Source organism: Pleuronectes platessa, chromosome 18, assembly GCF_947347685.1.
Source record: "Pleuronectes platessa chromosome 18, fPlePla1.1, whole genome shotgun sequence".
Classification (NCBI taxonomy): domain Eukaryota; kingdom Metazoa; phylum Chordata; class Actinopteri; order Pleuronectiformes; family Pleuronectidae; genus Pleuronectes; species Pleuronectes platessa.
The window spans coordinates 5,297,013-5,317,448 of record NC_070643.1 but is presented as its reverse complement, the minus strand read 5'-3'; the positions used below and the strand labels follow the sequence as shown (position 1 = coordinate 5,317,448).

General features: G+C 40.0%; 1 protein-coding gene across 2 annotated transcripts in view; it reads right to left on the bottom strand.

Moving 5' to 3' along the window:
- The window catches only part of trappc9 (trafficking protein particle complex subunit 9), a 255,348-nt gene that overhangs the window by 158,937 nt on the left and 75,975 nt on the right, over positions 1-20,436 (bottom strand). For both annotated transcript variants that reach the window (XM_053446475.1, XM_053446476.1), the window contains 3 exons: positions 16,766-16,909; positions 7,043-7,169; positions 5,332-5,477 (listed from right to left, as the gene is read on the bottom strand). In XM_053446475.1, the coding sequence (XP_053302450.1) occupies positions 5,332-5,477; positions 7,043-7,169; positions 16,766-16,909 (417 nt within the window). The remainder of the gene's footprint in view (positions 1-5,331; positions 5,478-7,042; positions 7,170-16,765; positions 16,910-20,436) is intronic.

Here is a 20,436-nt window from a genome sequence, read left to right as displayed (position 1 = left end):
CCCAAGTGTCATTTAAACTCTCATCACAAAGCTCGTACAAATTAGTATATTCAATATTTGGGGGCAACAACATTTAATTCCCCTCAATTTTATGAATTAATTGTCCTTAATTGATGTTCTATTATTTTCCATTTTACAGAAAAGTGCTATAAAAATAAGTTTATTATCATCTGCTGAAGAGGACTCTGAAATGACATTATTATGCAAACCCTAATTGCAGTAGAGATGGTCCAAACTGGAATGGGGTTTAAAATGCTGACCATGTATTCTCAATGTCCATTGATCAAGTCTGACTGGGGATATTACAGGGATTATTTTCATCCTCTCTCTCTCCTCTCACTATTGTCAACTAGAGTCTAACAGGAAAAACAATGTCCAGACATATAGCTCAAAATCTAAAAGCATATTTTAAAAGGAGGTATAAGGTGGTGTACTGTTCTCTGACCTTCATGCATGTATTATAAGAACTGAATACCAGGTTTTAATCAAAGTCTCTAGTCCAAACCAACAAAGTTTTCTCTCTTTTAGCTTAGCTTGCACACTGCACAGCCCAGTGGATGAGCCCATTACTCTTTCTCCCCTCGGTGCTGCCTGCTTGGCCTGGCTTGACACACAGATGTACATTGGGTTGAAATCATGCATATAAAAATAGCTCTAATAGGCTGTGGGAAGGTTTTGCAAATTAAAAACCATCGCAATTCAAACATTTATAAAGCAGAGAGTAATAATTTAAAAAATGTTGGCGGTTGGACGTGTCCTGTCAACAATTTAAGAGATGTTCAACTTTTCTGTTGCAATGCCATAATTGGGCACCGGGGTTAATCGGAAAACAAGGCTGCATCTCAGACTGTATGAAGATGGACGACAGGACAGCTCCACAAAAAAGAAGCCAAAGAGTCTTGATTGCCCCCTGGTGGCTATCATCCTGCATCCTCCATGTTACAGGATAGTACATGCATCAGTCCTCCCCCTGATTACTTCCCCTTAGGTTCACCCTCAAAGCTGAAAGTCAGCACCTTAACCCCACATCTCTCAATAATTGTTTAATTAACATTCAATGTGGTGGAGTAGAGAGGCAAAGCAACAGAAATTGAGCCACTGTCCAAACACTTACAGAACATACTGTCTTAGTTTCCCCAGTGACGACTAGAGGACTTCATCATATACCAGGGTAAAAGTCTGTGATCCGCATCAAAATGAACAGAAACCTGTAGACTGGATGGTTCTTAAAACTGAGACTCAGAGCAATGAAAGGGGGAATAATATGCCTTTATGAGACTTCTTATTTATGGCCTAACATCATTAGGATTCATCACATGTGACTTAAAAAGAAAATACACACATATTCACACACACATATATATATATATACACACACTGTTAATGTTAACAGCTGCGGAACATATCGAGGCATAATGGAATCCTCAAGAATATCCCTACTGTTCATATTTTACTGATTACAAGGTAAGTTCAATACCTTGTTTCTCCTGGTTTAAAAGTCTGCACTGTGACAGCATGATAAAAAGGAGAAATGAGGTCACCGCTAATATGATAGGATAGAGCTGCACATGTTGCAAACCCCGTTTGCAGTTGTCTTAGAAAGCAGAAACAACACTTAGGTTTCTGTGGGAAGTGCCTCCATGTGTTCTCTGTGAGATGAATACATGTTCACAGTTAACACATCCATCAAAATAACTGATTTCTGCAGTTGCAGCGTGCTGGGAGACGCCTTGAATGAGTTAAGAGAGAACGGTAACGTCATTAGCTGGCAGCTAGCTCCCCAGAGGCTCAGAGACTAAGGGGCAAAGGCATGTGTGAAATTATGCTCCGAAATCTAACAGCACTGTCGTGCGCCACAGGAATGTCTTACTTTCAACAACGACATCCTGATCAAAGAAACATGAATTATTTCATGCATTCTGAATGATTACGTTTATTTATTGATCATTGTATGACATTGAATTGCGTTTTGATGCGAGTTATTCAAAGAGAGCAGCAACAGAAATATCCAGACAGCTTAGCATGGTCTCATATGCCTCAGCTACACTCAGGATGGAATGTCAATCTGGGGAAAACTGGCACCAAGTATTTTCAGCATTACTGAAATGACAGTTACAAAAAACTCTCATATGAAAGCTTATACTCAAATATAAGTAGAGTCCTGAGTCATAGCCAGTGTGGCTGACACAACAGATTCATATCAAACTCACCCCTCCGCAGTTCACGTCTCATTTTAACAGATGGAGCTGTTTCAACATTGCTAAGCTAACCCCAATGAAGCAAAGTGTTCACATTAAAAGTTGACCAGGATAGAGATGGTACAATAATAAAAAAATACTAAAACAACTGATAATTACGGAACATCCAGGTGAGGAGTGGGACTTGGTAGAACATGCAGGAGGCAGGATATGACGTATAAATTCTACTGCAGATATCATGTGTTTATGTTTAGAGCACATTGACACCAGCATTGGACCTGATCACCAAAAGCGAAACCTCTTTGTCTCTGTCTGTTTTTTTCATCCTTAGATATACGTATTATTTCAGTTTTATTCGATAGGCTCACTCAGTGACTGTGAATTTTCCTGCTATATTCTCACATGGGCTCACACTGAACATTTTCTGGACATTTAACTGGGGCCTGGCAAGGAATGGTTCCAGAAAATGTCCAGAGCAACTAACCTAACCCATTTCATTCTCACATACAGCCCTTCTGGATCACTTCCGGAAAATGTCCGGAGTTCAGTGCCTGTCTGAAAGAACAATCGCTGAGAATGAAGGATTCTAATCTTCCACAATAAAAAGAAAAAGTACTTAGAAGACACAGATGCTTTGACGGCTTTGCTTATTAGTCAGACAGCAACAGTGTTTGGAGACTAGGTGCATTTTATAAAAGTGCAGGAGAATAGAAACTTAAAAAAGGGGAAAAAAGAAGCAGCCTGAAGTGAAAGTGGCACATTATAAATCAGAGTTAGTTTCAAAACTGATCATCAGTATCATTCCTCATGTAGCTGTGCATCTTTTACTAATGTACCTTCATATTAACTGTTTGGAGACTTGACATTGATTTCACAAGTTTAGTTTGATAAAACTAAATCTCTGAAACAAAAGATGTAACCCTCTGCTTCAAAAGCCCATAAATGATCTCCGAGGGCTTCGAATGGCTATGGGATGAATGGGGCCCTGTTGTCCCTGCCTCGCTGTTACACAAGCTGAAGACACAAACAACCACATCCCTTTCTCAACGCTGCTCAACTACATTGTTAAATTGGACTTTGTTTGATGACTCTTCATCTGGGATCAAATGAAACGCTGGAATTGTGTTACTCAGAACAGAGATGATCGACTGCAGCAAAGTGCTGAGCCTGTCACTGCTGCGTTCCCATGGATAAGCTGTGTGTTTCTTTAGCGGTCGGGGCATTTGTAAGAACCACTGATCGATTCAACACTGGACTGGATAAGATATTGTTAAGGCTTTGTTTACAAAGGCACCATAAAAGAACAGGGGGAAGAGACACGGGGTCATGGATAAATAGAAACAATGAATTCTACACTCGGAACTACTGTGGAACACTCTCCAAATTAAAGAAAAATAAAAATAAAATATCACTCAGTAGTGCATACCTCCGCCACAATCCTTTCAAATTCAATCAGGCTGCACCAAGGGGCTCAAGACGAGATCAGCGAGAACTTGCGATAGCAGCACACCCATGTTTACATGATGCTACTGGAACTTGCAACAAGCACAACAGGGAGAGAAGTGCTGGAGTTTCGGCATTCAACAAGTGCTTTTGTCGGTGCTAGTAAAACATTTGAGCTCTTTAAACTGTTAACAACTAGGTATGGTAGTCTAAGTGTGCAGCTGTCGCGAGTTCCTCCCGATCTCAGCTCGTGCCCGTTAGGCGGGAGCTTGTGCAAAGACAACAGCATTTTATGTTTATACCTAAAATTTCCCCAGAGTACAAATAGATTCCTCAAATGTCTATTAGCAGGTGAATGAAACTTTAGGATACATTACTACACTAATTACAGAAATGAATAGCCAACTAGATGATATGTATTTTCAGATTTTATATTCTACTGATTTATAGTAATTGCAGTCATGTCATGAGAGAAATGGCAGCAGTTGGCCAATATCGTTCAGCTATGATTCTTGCAAAATTGTGAATTAGTGCACTTACGTAGACATATTAAGATAGATAAGCCTGGAGTGGATAGACTGCACTCAGGGGAGTAGTCTCCATGATAAATCTGTCATGTTTGCAATGACTGGACGTAATAAAGATAAAAATTAGGGACCTAGAATATTCCTGAGAACAAAGAGACACCTGGTCCAGTGATATAAGTGGAGCTCAATGAGTTTAAAATGAGAAAATAATCAAATCTTTTTGTCCTGAAAACAATCTAATCTGAGATGGTTGAAGCACAGGCCTCAAAAAGGCTTAAGACTTCTGCCAGGCAAAAAATTGCAAGGGAAGTATACACACAAAATCTGATGATCAACAAAGAACTTAAAAAGTGTGAAGTTTTGATAAACAGCAGAAGAATTTTCATAGTGAAGGATCTGCAATGTAAACAACATAACTCCTTTTCCCAGTGTTTCTGAAATAGACGATTTCTTCAAGTTTCTTCAAGCTGTCACTGTCAAGTTAACATATTTGTTGTTGCTTATGCTAAAGTTTCCGTGAACACATTTGAACATATTTTTTTCTATATTCATAAGAGGTCACTGAGACCTTTGACCACTCAAACATAATCACCTTACCTGAAATCACCTTGAACTTTGACCACCACAATCTAATCAGTGATTTCAGGTGAGATGTACTAGATGTAATCTAATTCCAGACGGGCAGTCGTAATATATCATCTTTGATATATTAAGTTCATCTTTGAGTCTATGTTATTGTTTGTACCAAATTTGAAAACATTCCCTCAAGCTGATCTTCCAAGTGTCCGGAAGCCCCAACATGTATAATCGCCTCCTCTGAGCCGTGTTCATATAGGGACACACACCAGAGAACCACACACATTGCACACTAGCTCTCGACCAAGGGCACGCGCAGGGTCGTGGACTTTAAGGGCACTTGGATGACACCACACAAGCCGTATGAAGACACCTTGGCTGCAACGGTGTTCACCTGAGACTCCTAAAGTGCTTTGCAGACTCAAACATTTCACCCACCTGTCCATTGGCATAGGGGTGAGTGATTATTTGTCATGGCAGCCCTTAATTTCAAATGGCAACAGTCGTGTGATTATATATGGATGTATAGCAATGTGTGTTTGTGTGAGTAGGTTGGGATTAACAAACTGAAATCCGATTGGACGTACCTATCTTCTTACAGCGCTCCTCTCCTCTGCTGTGCATGATGATTGGGGAGTAGATGAAGGGGCTGGCAGTGGTCATGCTGTCTCCCAGCAGGCTTTTCACTTTGTGGGGCCGCAGACTGACGGGCAGGTTGAGGAGCTTCACCGATCTAGTTGGAGCATCACAAGATAAGGCACAGCAATGACTTGAGCTACTAATTGTATCTGCTGTAACTTTACACGAGCGTCCAAAGATAAGCTCACCCCAAACACGATCACCTCACGCCAAATGTGTTAGTTCAGCTTTTGAGTCACAGCAATATGATCCACGTTTTTGCAATGAAATATCAAGATTATCCCAGTCCATTACATGGTATCTGAAATACTACTCCTTCTTAGGGGTTACAGGCTCAGCAAACCAATACAAATTGTGGAAGAGACACTTGGAGGAAGTGTGTATTCTACATTTTCATGGACCAGCTCCTGTTGATCCATCACAAGGTGCATTGTCAATATAATCTAGCAAGAAGACTAAAGACTCCTGCACAAAGTAACTGTTGCTCATTCGTTAATAAACAGTAGAGGTTATAATTAAAGGCTTTTATGGTCAGGGACTAACGACTTCTATATATAAAAAAAAAGGTCAAAGTTACAACTAGATTGAGAGAAGGTTTTTTTAACTGCTTCATTGGAAAAGCACAGTTTCTTTTGGTTTTGTTTCCAGCTCTCCAGTACTGACGCTAGCTGCAGAGTGCAGTCGTCTTATTGACGACAGGCAGACTAGTCTTGCTTTGAGGAACATTTAGCTGTCAGGGAAGTTATTTTCTTGCTGCAAAAAGCATGAAATTTGTGTCCATGCTGCAGCACATAGTTTTCAAAGTGTTAAATGTGATGCAACGCTGGAAACAAATAATGGCTCAGAAACTGGTTTGCTTTGTCTCCATGGTGTGGTCATGTGTCTTTAAAGGATAAGCCTGAATACTATATGCCATCGAGCTCCACCAAAAAAACACATCAACGGGTCCCACCATTGCTATGGCTTATATGTTGCCTCATTAGCCTGAACACACACACTCTTATTTTGCATGGATTCCACAAACACTGTTCCACTGCTGTAAAACCTCGATAAAGTAATAAATTCAAAGCTGAATCAGTCCTCAGCAAGTTAACTACTTACTCCTGTTTAATGAATGTGGTCAACAAATACTCAAATTTAAAAGAAGGACAGACATTCTTTAGTCAAATTGAAAGGCTTCACTTTTGTAGCACTGAATACGCTGCCTGACAAAAGTCCCACAATATCACTTTCCTTGATTGAAAATGAAATGTAGGTAGCATACAAAAATGCAAATCATTCAACAAAAAGTGGAAGCTCAATATCAAGCTCAAACTAAAAATTCAAATTTGTTTTATTAGAACTCCACTATCTTGTTCTTTCAGTGAATTTTTTTTTAAATAACAATTAAAGAAACAAACTTACAACCTCTTTTACATAGTGTGTATGAGTGGTATTGAGACAGACTAAATCTGTGGTTTTGGTTTTCAAATTGGTCAATAGGAAATTGTATTAGAAATTAGGGATGATTTTCAACATTATTAAAAAAAGATAATTGCACTTTAAGGTTGGACAAATTATTCCAGATTTCTAATTTAGAAAAAAATGCTACTGAGAAGGCAAGCGGACATGTGACAAGATAAAGAAAGGGTAACAGTATCTGTGACACTTCTCTCTTACCGGACAATGGGAAGCTTTGTAAATGGCACCGGAGGGAGCTTCAGGCCATCAGGAAGGGTGATGACCTCCATTCCACCCGGACACTTGGAGGTGTAGTTCTCCAGGCTCTGGGTCACTTCTTTCTTCTCTATAAACGTAAAAGCATGTCACAGTCGGAAAACCGCTGAGCACACAGCTACAAAGAAATCTATAAATCGAATTAACCACAGATCAGACAGTAACAATTATGACATAACACAATCCCCCCTCACCACCCACCCACCCGTAGCATTTTCACACGACCTCAGCCATATAAATTAACTAGACATTAATGGCCTGTGAGGTGATTCTCTGGCAGCAATAAGAGCTCCAGCCTTCAAGTTCAATTGTAAATTTTATTGTACCATCAATAGCTTTTGAGGGAACATTACTGCTCACCCAGCTGGACAATTTGCTTTGGCAGTGCAAGTTTCAAGAGGGTCCATAAAGGGGAGAGGGATATTTGCTTGCTAAGATTTCACAAAGATCTATAACCCTTTATGGGTGAACATTAGCAGGTCTTATGATAGGCTGGTGCATTTCAACACTTAATTGTACATTAACAAAAGAACTGTTGCGTAAAAATCCTGGGAAATATACTACATCCACGATCCAAAAAACAATGGTTTTTAATCGGCTGTATAAAAGATATACTGTACACACGGGATGAGACGTTAGTATTACAATCCAAAAGGATAAGTTCAAGGATTTTATGTCTGTTTTTGTCCCAAGAAACTGTCCAGCTACACAGGGAAAATACATTTAATGTGTGTTCACACAATACAGAGGGAGTCAACGGCATCAGATTGGAAATAAAAAAAACAACGGCGGAAAGTGAAGGGTGAGAAAACAAAAGGAAGAAAATGGGAAAAGGCGGAAATGGAGTGGGATGGAGATGGAATGAGGAAGGAATCGGTGGGAGGGGAAGAAACGGCAAAGGAATAAAATAGCCAGAGATGAATGGAGTGATGGCTCAGTTGTCCTGGCTCACAGCTTTGGTGATTGATGGCATGACTGTCCATCTTTTTTCTTGTTTGGCGTGTCTTTGTGATTGGAGGCCACTCCAGGACAGAAAGTGGAACAGAGATCGCGGGTTCAAAGTAAAAAGTCATCTCTTCCAGTGAAAGCTAAATATAGAGTTTTTTTCCGATGTTGCCTCTTACGCAAAAATTTGAGTTTTTTTTTAATGTTGATGTTTTATTAAGTTTTTAGGGAAATGTAATACTGCAACATACTCTGAATGATTACCCTCAATTTAAATGTTAATTCTTCCAATATGATTAAATAAAGTCAGCATGTATCCTTCAAAGCAATACCTGAATTATGTGGATCTTGAAAAATACCATTAAAGCTTTTTAAGCTGTAAAAATATTGTTTTTTGTTTCACATTAGCTAATGGGTGTCGTGAGCATATCAACTTTATAATATTTCTCGACGGATGCCTGCTTCTTTTATAGCTCAAATGTAGGATTCTTAAGATGCTAAATATGGAGAAAATTTACTGCAGATATGCAAAAAAACTAGGGATGCACCGATATATCGGCCGAACATCGGTAGCGGCCGATATTCGCCTGATATCGGCTTATCGGTAATAAACTTGACTTTCACCGATATCATTGGCCGATGTTCATATTTGTGGTAAAACCGCTGGGCACGTGCCACGGCTGGGGGAGCAGTCGCTCCGTCGCCCTCCTCTCCGCACCGCCGGAGGCTCAGTGTGCGGCACCGGGAGGTCCTCATCCGGTTGCACCTCACGGCGCAGGCGCGGCAGGCGGGGAGGGGACTGGGTACGCGGTCAGCGGCGGCCACTCTGGACGCGTGTCGGGCCCTTCTCGCGGATCACCTCAGCTACGGCGACCGCTGGGGGAACCCTCCGGCTGGCGCCTAGCAGCTGACTGAGAACTGGTGCGGACCAGGGGAATCCGACTATTTAATTAAAACAAGCATCGCGAAGGGCCACGGTGGGTGTTGACGCGATGTGATTTCTGCGCGACACTCAAAACAGGTAAAACTGAGGAGGGCTTGTTAAGTTATCTTGACTCACGCAGTGTAACTTGGTGTAAAAAGTATGAGCGTAGCGTCTGTTTAAGTACTTTATTCTCATGTGCACCGGCTCTATTCATCCGTCTCATGCACAGGTAACAAGGGAATTGACAACATACGTTATACACACAGAAGCCGTAACACATCTAATAAACGGGCAATACTGCTACCGTAAATCAATGAGAAGAGCGTTCTCTATAATGATACTTTAACAGGGCTGTTTTAGACAGGGTAAAAAGGTGCTGTTTTAAATTACCCTTGTGGTATTTTGACCAAAATATGTTACAGACATTTCATTAAGATCCCAAGGAACCATTTCAACTTGCGGTAAAATGGGCCTAATATGTCTCTGTTAAATAAAGTTTAGTTAAATCAGAGATTGTTTCATAAATCTGATTCAATTTGTGCTCATTAAAAGATAAGAGTGATGAATAGTGCATTTTAAATAATGATTTAATTATTTTTCTGGCACAAAAGGGTGAATGAATAACAACAAAAAGAAAATAAACAAATATCGGTATCGGTATCGGTATCGGCCAAGAATTTCCATATCGGTGCATCCCTAGAAAAAACTAATGTGAATTGATGAATTCCAGAAAAGCTATAATCTAGAAATTCCTTTAAACTGAGTGCAGATTTGAGGCCTCTTTGAGTTGATCTGAATAATTATGAATACAAAAAGATAATAGAATAAATTATGGATATGTATGATCAATACATTCATATAATAAAATGAATGTCTTAATGAATAGTTCCGTTGATTAACCCTAACATCTAATCAATAATACTTACAGGTTGCAATGATTCCATCGTTTAGCTTCTGTGTCCACTCATCAGCTTAAAGCTTCAGTGTGTAAGCTTTAGGCTAAAGGGATCTTTTGGCAGATAATAATCCTAGTGATGTTTTCTCTAGTGTGTCTCATCTAAATTGTACGAATTGTTGTTTTCTTTACCCTATAATGGGCCTTTATATCTAAATACTTTATATTTACATTCTTCTCCATAGAGGCCGCTATGATTTTAACTGTAGTCCAAACTGGACAAACATTACACCTCCCACAGGTTCTCTTTCCTACTTCGAAGGGGAGGATGAGGTGAGGGGTATTCAGCTAGACATTGCAATTTCACCACTAGAAGTCACTAAATTCTACACACTGAACCTTTACATTTTTGTGGTGTATCTTGGACCATTGGCATTAGCTTTCTCTCAGTCATCTTGGTCAATGGTGGAAAAATGCTGTGACAAAGCACTGTTTCAGTAACCCACAACACAATCTATTAAATTTAGATTTCCACTCGACAATACTGTGAGGATTACAAATTCTGACCAATAACCATTTGTTCACCCTTTGTTTAATATGCCGTGTTAAGCTGTTACAATTATAATTTCACCAAAGGCACAACATTTGCCTCCCTTTCCCTAGTCAATGACATTTTCATGAGGTCAGATTGGTGAGTTGGAGCCTCTCGGTCACCAAACCCATGGGTTTAAGTAGAAAATATTTTGTTGACTTGTTTCTCTCTTGCTTTCTTCCCCCAGCCTCATGCCCAGACAAACACAACCAAGCGCATTATAAGCCTGACAGGTGGAACACACTGTCCAGATAAGCAAAGACACATTTTTAAACTTCCCGAAAAAGGCAGGAGAAAAGGTGCAGCGCTCTCATTTCACAAACTAAACAATCTCATCTCCAAGTGTCACTCGTCAAGAAAAGGAATTGAAGGCGGGATGAAAGGCCGCATGGGTAAAAGTTTTCACGGAAACCTCTCCTGTGAAAACTGAACTTACATCAACACCCCGTTGTACAACTTAAGAGCAGCGAGACACTTTTGAAATTTGCACCTGCTCGATCTGCCTTCATCTAACCAGTTTGTTTGCAGTTCTCCGTTCCTGGAAACCACTTCATTAGGGCTGCACTTTCAAGAGGTCGACATGACCGAACATTCATTTCTGAATAAACAGTGAAACAATGCTCACAGCGTGCAAATTAGCGTGACTATAATGAGGGGCCTCAGGCATACCGACTGCATCTTTTGTATTAATGCCTCCCAGTTTGTCAGGAGAGATCGAAAATAACTCATAAAGCAGCAGGTGACACTCAATTTGTCAAGAGCAAACAACGCATTGATTCAATTGATGCTCCATAACCACGGTCTTTCAGGTTTGTTCTACTGCACCTAACGTTAGTTTTTCCTCCCTCCTTGTGTTCCTTATTACTTGATGTGTCTTCTCTCTGCTGTTTACACAAAACGAGGCATTAGTTGCTAGGCTGTCACTTTTTATTCCAAATTTCGAACAATCACTCAAGCGTGTGTGGAAATGTTCACATTCGAACTGTAATGACCTCTTCGATTTCAAAATATGCAGCAGAGCATCTGAAGTAGTTTGTCTCCTGATCCAGGAGAGGGCGCTGACTATCAGCTTGACCCATCACATGCCCTCTTCACTGACTTACTCTACTGACTGGTAATGTTATGTTGTTTTGCCAAGAAAATCAAGGCAATATTATCATGACACGAAAGCATCTGGACAGTGGCAGTGGAAGTATTTGGAGTTCTACAGCTCAGATGCCCAAGTAACCAACATTGGTAAAATTGTTGTAAACATTGTAAAACATCCTGTCGTGTCAAATTCGTTCAAAACAAATCTTTTGAAAAAGTGATGGCATAGCTACCATAACAGAGCTCGGGTCCCTCTATACTGAGGCTTCAAGCAAGTCAATCCCCCTCTCCCTTGCTTTCCCCCTTCATGCTTAATACTGTTCCATCAAATTAAAGTTGAAAACCTTAAAATATCACTTAACTATAACGGTATCTCTTTTAGCAGCCTCACTGTACACAGAGCAGTGTAGGAGCAACAATGGGGAAGGATGTAAAGTAAAGTGACCACAAAATGAACTATGATGGAAGTCGAGAAGGGAAATGGAAACCGAGGGCAGCGTAACACCAGATAGCACAAGGCAGGGCAGCACAGCTCAGCACAACAGCGCGGTCAGCAGCCCGGCAGGAGAGACGCAGCATGGTGAGATAGGATTTCAGCTCTATGATGGAGATGCCAAAGTGTAGCCCACCTCCTCTGCCTCTGTGGAGATATGATGTTTCCTCAACACAGATGCTGATTAAAGACGTTTTTCAAGGTAGAACATGAGATTCATGTACAGAAGTGAGGTTAGGAGCAGTTGAGCGAAATATATATTACTCCTTTCTGTAATAAGTTATAATGGAAATATATCAGCAACAAATCTAGTGTTTAGAAAAAAAACTATAATGAACCAATATTAATAACTAAAATTATTAGTTTTATTATACTATCTTCTAGGCAGTGCATCTCTGTGTGAAAAGCCCCAAGGCCCCATGAGACGGAGACTGACAGCTTAACAGTGTGATGTGCAAATTAACAATGAAATGTAAAAGGTGAGTAGTTAGAAGCAGTTTGGCTAAAGGGTTACTTTCATTAGTATGATGGATGATAATCTAAGAACATCGAATAGAACCGTATAATTGGTCCTTTTGCTGATGTCAAACTAAATAATGGAACAGTTACAAGATGACAATCAGACAAGGATAATTGATGTTGACGATTTGTTTACATATTTCAACAACTTGAGAACTTTGAGACGCTCGTGACGTGACTGTTTGAATTTCCCTGATTCTTTAAGATTCTGGACAATTTGATGAAATAAAAAAATGTGATGTACAGTTGACGGCCCCCCAGGCATTTTGTATATAAGCTGCTCTTTAAGACTCATCATTTTTAGACACCATTTTGTTGACACTAATGGGACGATATGAGACGAGGGCTTCGACTGCCTTTAACGACAATGCAGGCAATGGGAACATTTTCAAAATGTGATTTGTCAAATTATACTGTGAAATGAAAACAAGTAACAGACAAAGAACAGAAATGTCAACAGTTTTATGAATAATTTAGATTGTTCTGGTTGCTATTTCCAGCAAGAAGCCAGAAGCAAAAGAACATGCATCAAGCGGAACATTAATCATCAAAACAGTCAAAGCTACAGCTGGAAAAAAAGAGCCATTGTGGACTGAAAACAGACCGAGCAACTGAAATGGTGATTCATATTTCAGGTATGACATTCAGCATTTAAAAGTAAAAAATGCATAAATCTCTATTTTTGAGAGTTTACACAAATTGTTGCATGCACTGCTACATGTTGAGTTTTTGTGTTCTTGCAAAGATGGGAGGATTGGTGGTACAAATTTGGCATATGGGTGAAAAAAGTAATTACCATCGTTGTATGTGTTTGTGTTTTCTCTATTTACTGTAAAAAGCACCGGGTCGGCAAATAACCTGTGGCCGCTGCAGAAAACTCAAGCCACGATACGAAGTCCTCGAAGAAAACCTGGTCCAGGGTCAACCCAATTTCCTTTTTCAACACGACGACATAAGTCATATAGCCAAGAAAGGCTGAGGTGTTGTCAGGACAAGTTTGATTCTCCCTGAGTGGCCAAAGACTAAACTTAAAGCCTGATGAGTTCTTTTCAAAAACACTTCACATCCAATCTGAAGGACCCTGAGAGGATCTTCCAAGAAGAACGGGATGAAGTGCTCAAATCCAGGTGCTCAACAAAGTACTGAATTAAAGGGAGTTGTATAAATAACATATTTCCAAGTTTTTATGTGATTGCATTTGCAAAAATGTATTAACACGTAGTTTTTCAGTGTCATTCTGGTTTATTGATTGCTGATGGATGGGTAAAATGTACCAGTTGAATCTGCAAAACAATAATGTAAATGAAAGGGTCAGAGTATATATCTTTGAAGCCACTGCACACAACGAATATTGTCACACTTAAAAGAACATGAAGATCAGGCTTTTGTATCTCCAGATTGCTTATCTTTTTTCCTGAAGCATTACTATTCCCAGTCTGTAACCCCCAGACAACAATTTCAATTTACTCGCTGGAAAAATGAAATTAGCTATTTTTGCCAAAACGTGTAACAATTTCACCCTTCATTGCAATAACAAATTTAAAACATCAGATATTTCTCAGAATATAAGCTATTTAGGTAATTTAGTTGGATTCTATCTCAAGAGGATCAGTAACTGGTGGTGAGTGACGGTTTACCCATCATTAAATCACTTGAGGTAATTAACAGACATATACTCTGTGCAGATATTCTAGCCAACAGCTTATGAGAATAATACATTTGGGGACATTACACCAGCTGTCAACTTTTCCATTATATTTTACTGTATCAGTCCCTTCGTGTTTTCCCAAATGTTGCAGGCTACGGAGTTGAGAAACACTCAAAACAGCAACAAGCGCAAGCACAACCACCTGAGACACCCGACGGTCGAAATGCAATTACCACAATGTTTTAATCTTGCAGCCAGATGGGTAAATGGTAATAACAGGTTAAAAAAAAGCACACCAAGGTAAGACAATGTCTAAATTTAAACTGATGAGAGACTAAGTCTGATGAGAGTATGGAAACTCAATGCTGACAAGGGGACGGTGTGCAGGCTCCAAAAACTCATCAGTGATCTGTTGTGCAACACTGTGTTTGGCATTATGGCCACATGTGGAGCTAGGATTCAATGCCAGGGGGCTTTTGTTGTAGATTGCACTGTGGCTGAAAATCAGTGAGGTAAATTAAAAATTACATTATAACCTACAGAGACATCTGCCCTGATTCAAAACCTTTTTTAATTCAACATCACATATTAGGCCCTGTACATTAAAGAAAGACAATCATTCTGAACATTATGGGTTGGGGATGATAAACTCTAAAGAAACAGGTGAGAGATACACTGCAACAAATGCATGAGAACAATAATAAAATATCACTGAAGCCTTTTAAACAGAGCACTAAATGTTTTAAACATAATTGTAGAGGAATATTTATCCTAAAAGGTTCTAATCTACTTTTAATTGAAGAATAGGTCATTTCAATGCTGCAAATATATCTATAAAAATATCTCTTTTACGGTTTCAGAATTGTTTTAGTTTTTGAATTTGACTGTATAGCATCCCTTGCCAAGAAATATAGAAACAGTTAATTTTTTTCTAAATGTAAACCTGTTAATGACAGAATCAGCAAGATGTAAGCAAAACAAAGCCAAAGCCATGGACCTTTACTTTTAAACTGTTTTTTAATATGCCTTTTATAATGTCTACTTCACTTTTAAACCAGTATTCATTATGCCCATTATTATATTTATATTATTTCAAGTCATTTGAACTCAATTGCAATTTAGGATTATCACACTTAAGACTGCTGATTTTTCTTGTATTGAGTGCACGGGTCCTGAGAAACACAGTTTGCTCTCCCGTATGTTTTACAGTTTATGGCTGGAATGACGTGAATACATTTGAAACTTGTAATCAACCTGTAACCGACATACCACAGTCTATTACTGCACATTATTCCAGTTCTGCTCTAAGAGCAGGTGACAAGAAAACTGTAGTTCTGCTGCTCCACTCTGCTTCACATTTATGTTTCTGGTAGTGTTATTTTTCTTACTCTCCCTCATCAAATGTCCCTCACTGAGACCATTCTCTGAAGCAGTACCAGAATCAGGTATAATTAGCCCTACCTGGTCACCTTGTCATGACCCGAGCGAAGTGCTGCTGGGAGTTATCTTAAATTCAAGCTCCTCTGAAGAGGTGAAGGCTTGCATAAATTATTAAAGCTATATTTCTAATGATACCAGCGACGACTTGAAAAAGGTACAAGCGGCCTCAGTGAGGCCTTTTGAAACATCCCAAACCAACTTTGATATAGAAAAGCTCCTGTGAGGGACGGGATGACATTTAACCAGAAGAGAATGAATCACCTCTGTCTATTTTTAGTTCCCTTTCAATTAAGCTGTATTTTATAGTAGTTCCAACAAATTGAAAAACGTGCTCACACAATTACACGTGTATGCTTTGAATAAAACCGTTGGCACAAAAAGTCGAACGCACATCGAACGGGACTTATTTCGCTCGAGCGACCTACAGTTACCTTTCTGACATTTTTAATATGGACAATGAGAGGAGGGCACCCTAACCGCAGCGGGCAGCACTCTGAGAGCAGAAAGTTACACTAAGTAAATACGAAACTGTATTTTACTGGAGCAAAAACACTGCTCAAGACATCGGTGAGAAAATACTCAACAGTATCAGCAGTAATTGCATCATTTAGGATCGTTCTCTCGTCATCCAGCAGGAATTTCTTTTTTTAACAAGATCTGTATTAGCAGCACTTTAAACACAGCTGCTCACGTCCCTTTGATGAGGTCTAATATTTGATATGGTAAGCCTGCTTCCCGCCGTTCATACCGCTTCTCCTTCTTCTTCTCCCTCCCTCTTTCCCTTCATCCCTCACTCCATTCTTATGCTCTGTAGCCAACCAAGGATTACACTGGTCTTTATTGTGTGGCCAGTGGACCGCCTGGCTCACGCTGCTTCAGTAAAAGCCCTATCTCCTGGCTGCACAGGATTTCTGGTCGGAGCCCAATGGTGCACTCGCTCCAAGAAAAAGCTTTGTTGTGCATTGCATACTATTAAGCACAAGGTGTAATGCAACAATCCCAAAAGGACAGGGTGGCTGTTGCTAAATGTGTGAATGAAGCTGAAAGCACCTCACAGGGTTTAAATTCTACGATAGAAAGCTGAGGGTTAAAATTACAAATGTGTTTATTGTGGGCTGACCTTGATCAGACAGGAAGTCCAGCATGGTCTGGAGCAGGAAGGACAGGTGGCGGACGGACAGGCCGGGGTTGCCCATTCGACGCGAGGCGTATACAAGTTCGTGCAGGAGGCGCATCTGTACGGCAGCCCAGCCTCTGTGAGTCCCTGTGAGAGAGAGAGAGGATACAAGACACAATCACACTCAGCTTTGAGATAGTGCATTGCTGACATCTAATTTAACACAATTATCAACCCAAAAGGCCTCAAAAGAAGCTGTAGAATCTGATTCTGTTCATCTTATACAGAAAATAAATGATCTAAGAAACAAATCTCTACCCACTCTTAAATGACTCTTTCAATATTATTTCAAAATCATAAATTATTGATTTGTATTTGTTCTCTTGATTGACCTGGTTTGAAAAGAAATTTGATATAGACTCTATGGTCACTGTTAGAAAATAACCACAACACTTGTTTTTATCAATCTAGAATTGCTAATAATATTATATTATGATTTGATCAAATCATTTAATGGTTACAAAAACAACTAGGGCTACGTTGTAGCACTTGCGGGCCCGAGCACCCGCACGTTGAAGCCTGTTGCGGTCGGTGGAGAGAGCGATCGATGACCAAGCGCACATCATCGATCGAGCATGCACTTCTCCACGTTGCATGCGTTTTGCGCTCTGCGGCAGTAGGTTTGCCAGTAGGTGGCGCCATTACTATTATTACGCACAGACATATAGATCTGTTCAAGTAGGCGCTCTGATGTAGCGTGAGAAATTTTGTGTCAATTGGACAATGTTTCCGCAACTTAATTTTCACACTGATCAATAGGTGGCGCTATGATCCTGAACTAATATTCATATATGGAGCTGTTCTATTCAGGATTGTGATCATAGGTCAGTAGTTTGGAGCCGGTTGGATAATGCAGAGTGGATTAACAAAGTACTTCCTGTTTCCTGGCGAATCAGTAGGTGGCGCTATGACACTGAGGAAATATTGACACATAGAGCTGTTCAGGCTTGGACTCTGACCATGTGACAGAAGTTTTGTAGTGATAGGACAATGCACAGTGGAGTTATGATAACATCGTGTCCTTTGGCGAAGGAAAATCCTTCGCCGCACATCAATGTTTACACGGTTTGAGGAAACGTCACAATTCTGACCATGATCTAATGACTTGACTGATCTGATTTGAGCTGTATATTGTAAATCAGCCAGGAGCAGTTCATCAAAGTATAAAACATGTCACTTCCTGTAGCCACCAGGGGGCGCTGTAATTTCAAGTCATAATTTCTGTGTAGATGTCATCAGGATGGCACCCTTGTCTTACATGTCTAGTTTGGACTCGATTGGACAATGTATGTCCGAGATACAGAACCTCGTGTTTTGATGGCGTTTAATCAAACTCACGACGCCACGCCACGGTCACACGGTGTGACGAAAGGTCAATCTCTTAATCACTTTTTATCTCCATCTTGTTGTGATGGCACTGATCTTAATTTGAAGTTAATCTGATGAAAGCCCTGGGACAAGTGCATCAAGTAAAAATGTGGAATATGTAAAAAAATGGCCACTTAATCCAAAATGGCGGCCTCCCTGTTTGGTCAAGCATACCTATCCAAGATATTTTTTTGTTTGTTATGAAACGACACATGTCCCGATAGATTTGTATAAATGTCGGCCATCGTAGTGCCGGGGTTGCCCTATAGGGGGCGCTGGTCAGTTTTTTTGCCACGCCCATTTCTTAAAACCATATGAATATCTTCAGGGGGGGGCTGTTGTTACACACATGTAGTTTGAGAGAGATAGAATCATGAACACTGAAGTTACAGCAATTTCGTGTTTCACGGCGAGTTGATGAACTTTAATGCCACGCCATTCATATGGCGTTTGACGAAAAGTCACGGTAATCTTATGTCTTCATTGTCAATGTCTTGGGACCCATTTGATACAGTTTGACATGGTTGAGGTCAGTGGATGAGGAGAAATTCATCCAAGTGTAAGACAAGCAAAAAACAAGACATTTCCTGTTGCCACCAGGGGGCGCTGCGGTTTTAAGTCATCATTTATGCATAGATGTCATCAGGCGGGGACTATTGTCTTACATGTCTAGTTTGGACTTGATTGGAACATGTATGTCCGAGATACAGATGCCCGTGTTTTGATGGCGTGTAACCAATTTTTAACGCCATGCCACGGTCACACGGTGTGATAAAAAAAAAATCCCTCAATCATTTTTTATCTCCATCTTGTTGTGATGACACTCATCTGAATTTGAAGTTGATCTGATGAAAGCCCTGGGACAAGTACGTAAAAGTAAAAATGTGGGATATTGCCAAAATGGCCACTAAAAGCAAAATGGCGGACTTCCTGTTGCGTTTTTCATAATGCTCCATGAGACTTTTTTTCATGACTGGTCACGATACACCTATATCCAGATTTTGATGAAAATCCGTTATGTGGAAACCTAGGGGCTGGTTCCAGGGGGCGCTGTAGAGCCATTTTGCCACGCCCAATTCCAATTACTCCAGAATACTAAAATATCCGCAGACCTTGAATTTCCTGCAAAGTTTCATAACTTTTTGAGCATGTCTAGACCCTGAAAAAGCCCCCCAAAGGGAAATAATAATAACTAGGGCTACGTTGTAGCACTAACGGGCCCGAGCACAGGCAATTTCAAGTCTGTTGCGGTCGGGGAAGAGAGAGCGATCGATGACCAAGCGCACGTCTCTGCCTTGCTTGCGTTTTAAGCTCTGCAGCAAGAATAAACGCTTCACTTCCTGTAGCCAGCAGGTGGCGCTAGGATTTTAAGTCATGGTGTCTTTGTAGATGTCATCAGGTCGCGACTCTTGTCTTACATGTCTAGTTTGGAGTTGATTGGACCAAATATGTCCAAGATACAGACGCTCGTGTTTTGATGGCGTGTGATCAGACTTTGACTCCACGCCATGGTAAGAGTTTAGTGTTTTCCTATTTTGTAACAGGTAAAAATAGCAGTTAAATGTCAACAGTTGTCTTTATTGTCGTTCTATTATTTAATAAATGCAACAAACTATAGTTTTTATATATATTGTATGTCTATATATATATATATAACTTTATAACCTGTGTTATCAAATATGTTGTGCGGCACCAGACAGCTTTAAATTGGGGGAAGAGTGGTCGAGCACAGGCAATTTCAAGTCTGTTGCGGTCGGGGGAGAGAGAACGATCGATGACCAAGCGCATGTCTCTGCCTTGCGTGCGTTTTAAGCTCTGCAGCAACAATGAACGCTTCACTTCCTGTAGCCAGTGGCGCTAGGATTTTAAGTCATGATGTCTGTGTAGATGTCATCAGGTCGCGACCCTTGTCTTACATGTCTAGTTTGGAGTTGATTGGACCAAATATGTCCAAGATACAGACACTCGTGTTTTGATGGCGTGTGATCAGACTTTGACTCCACGCCATGGTTAGAGTTTGGTGTTTTCCTATTTTGTAACAGGTAAAAATAGCAGTTAAATGTCAACAGTTGTCTTTATTGTCGTTCTATTATTTAATAAATGCAACAAACCATAGTTTTTATATATATTGTATGACTATATATATATATATATATATATATATATATATATATATATATATATATATATATATATAACTTTATAACCTGTGTTATCAAATATGTTGTGTGGCACCAGACAGCTTT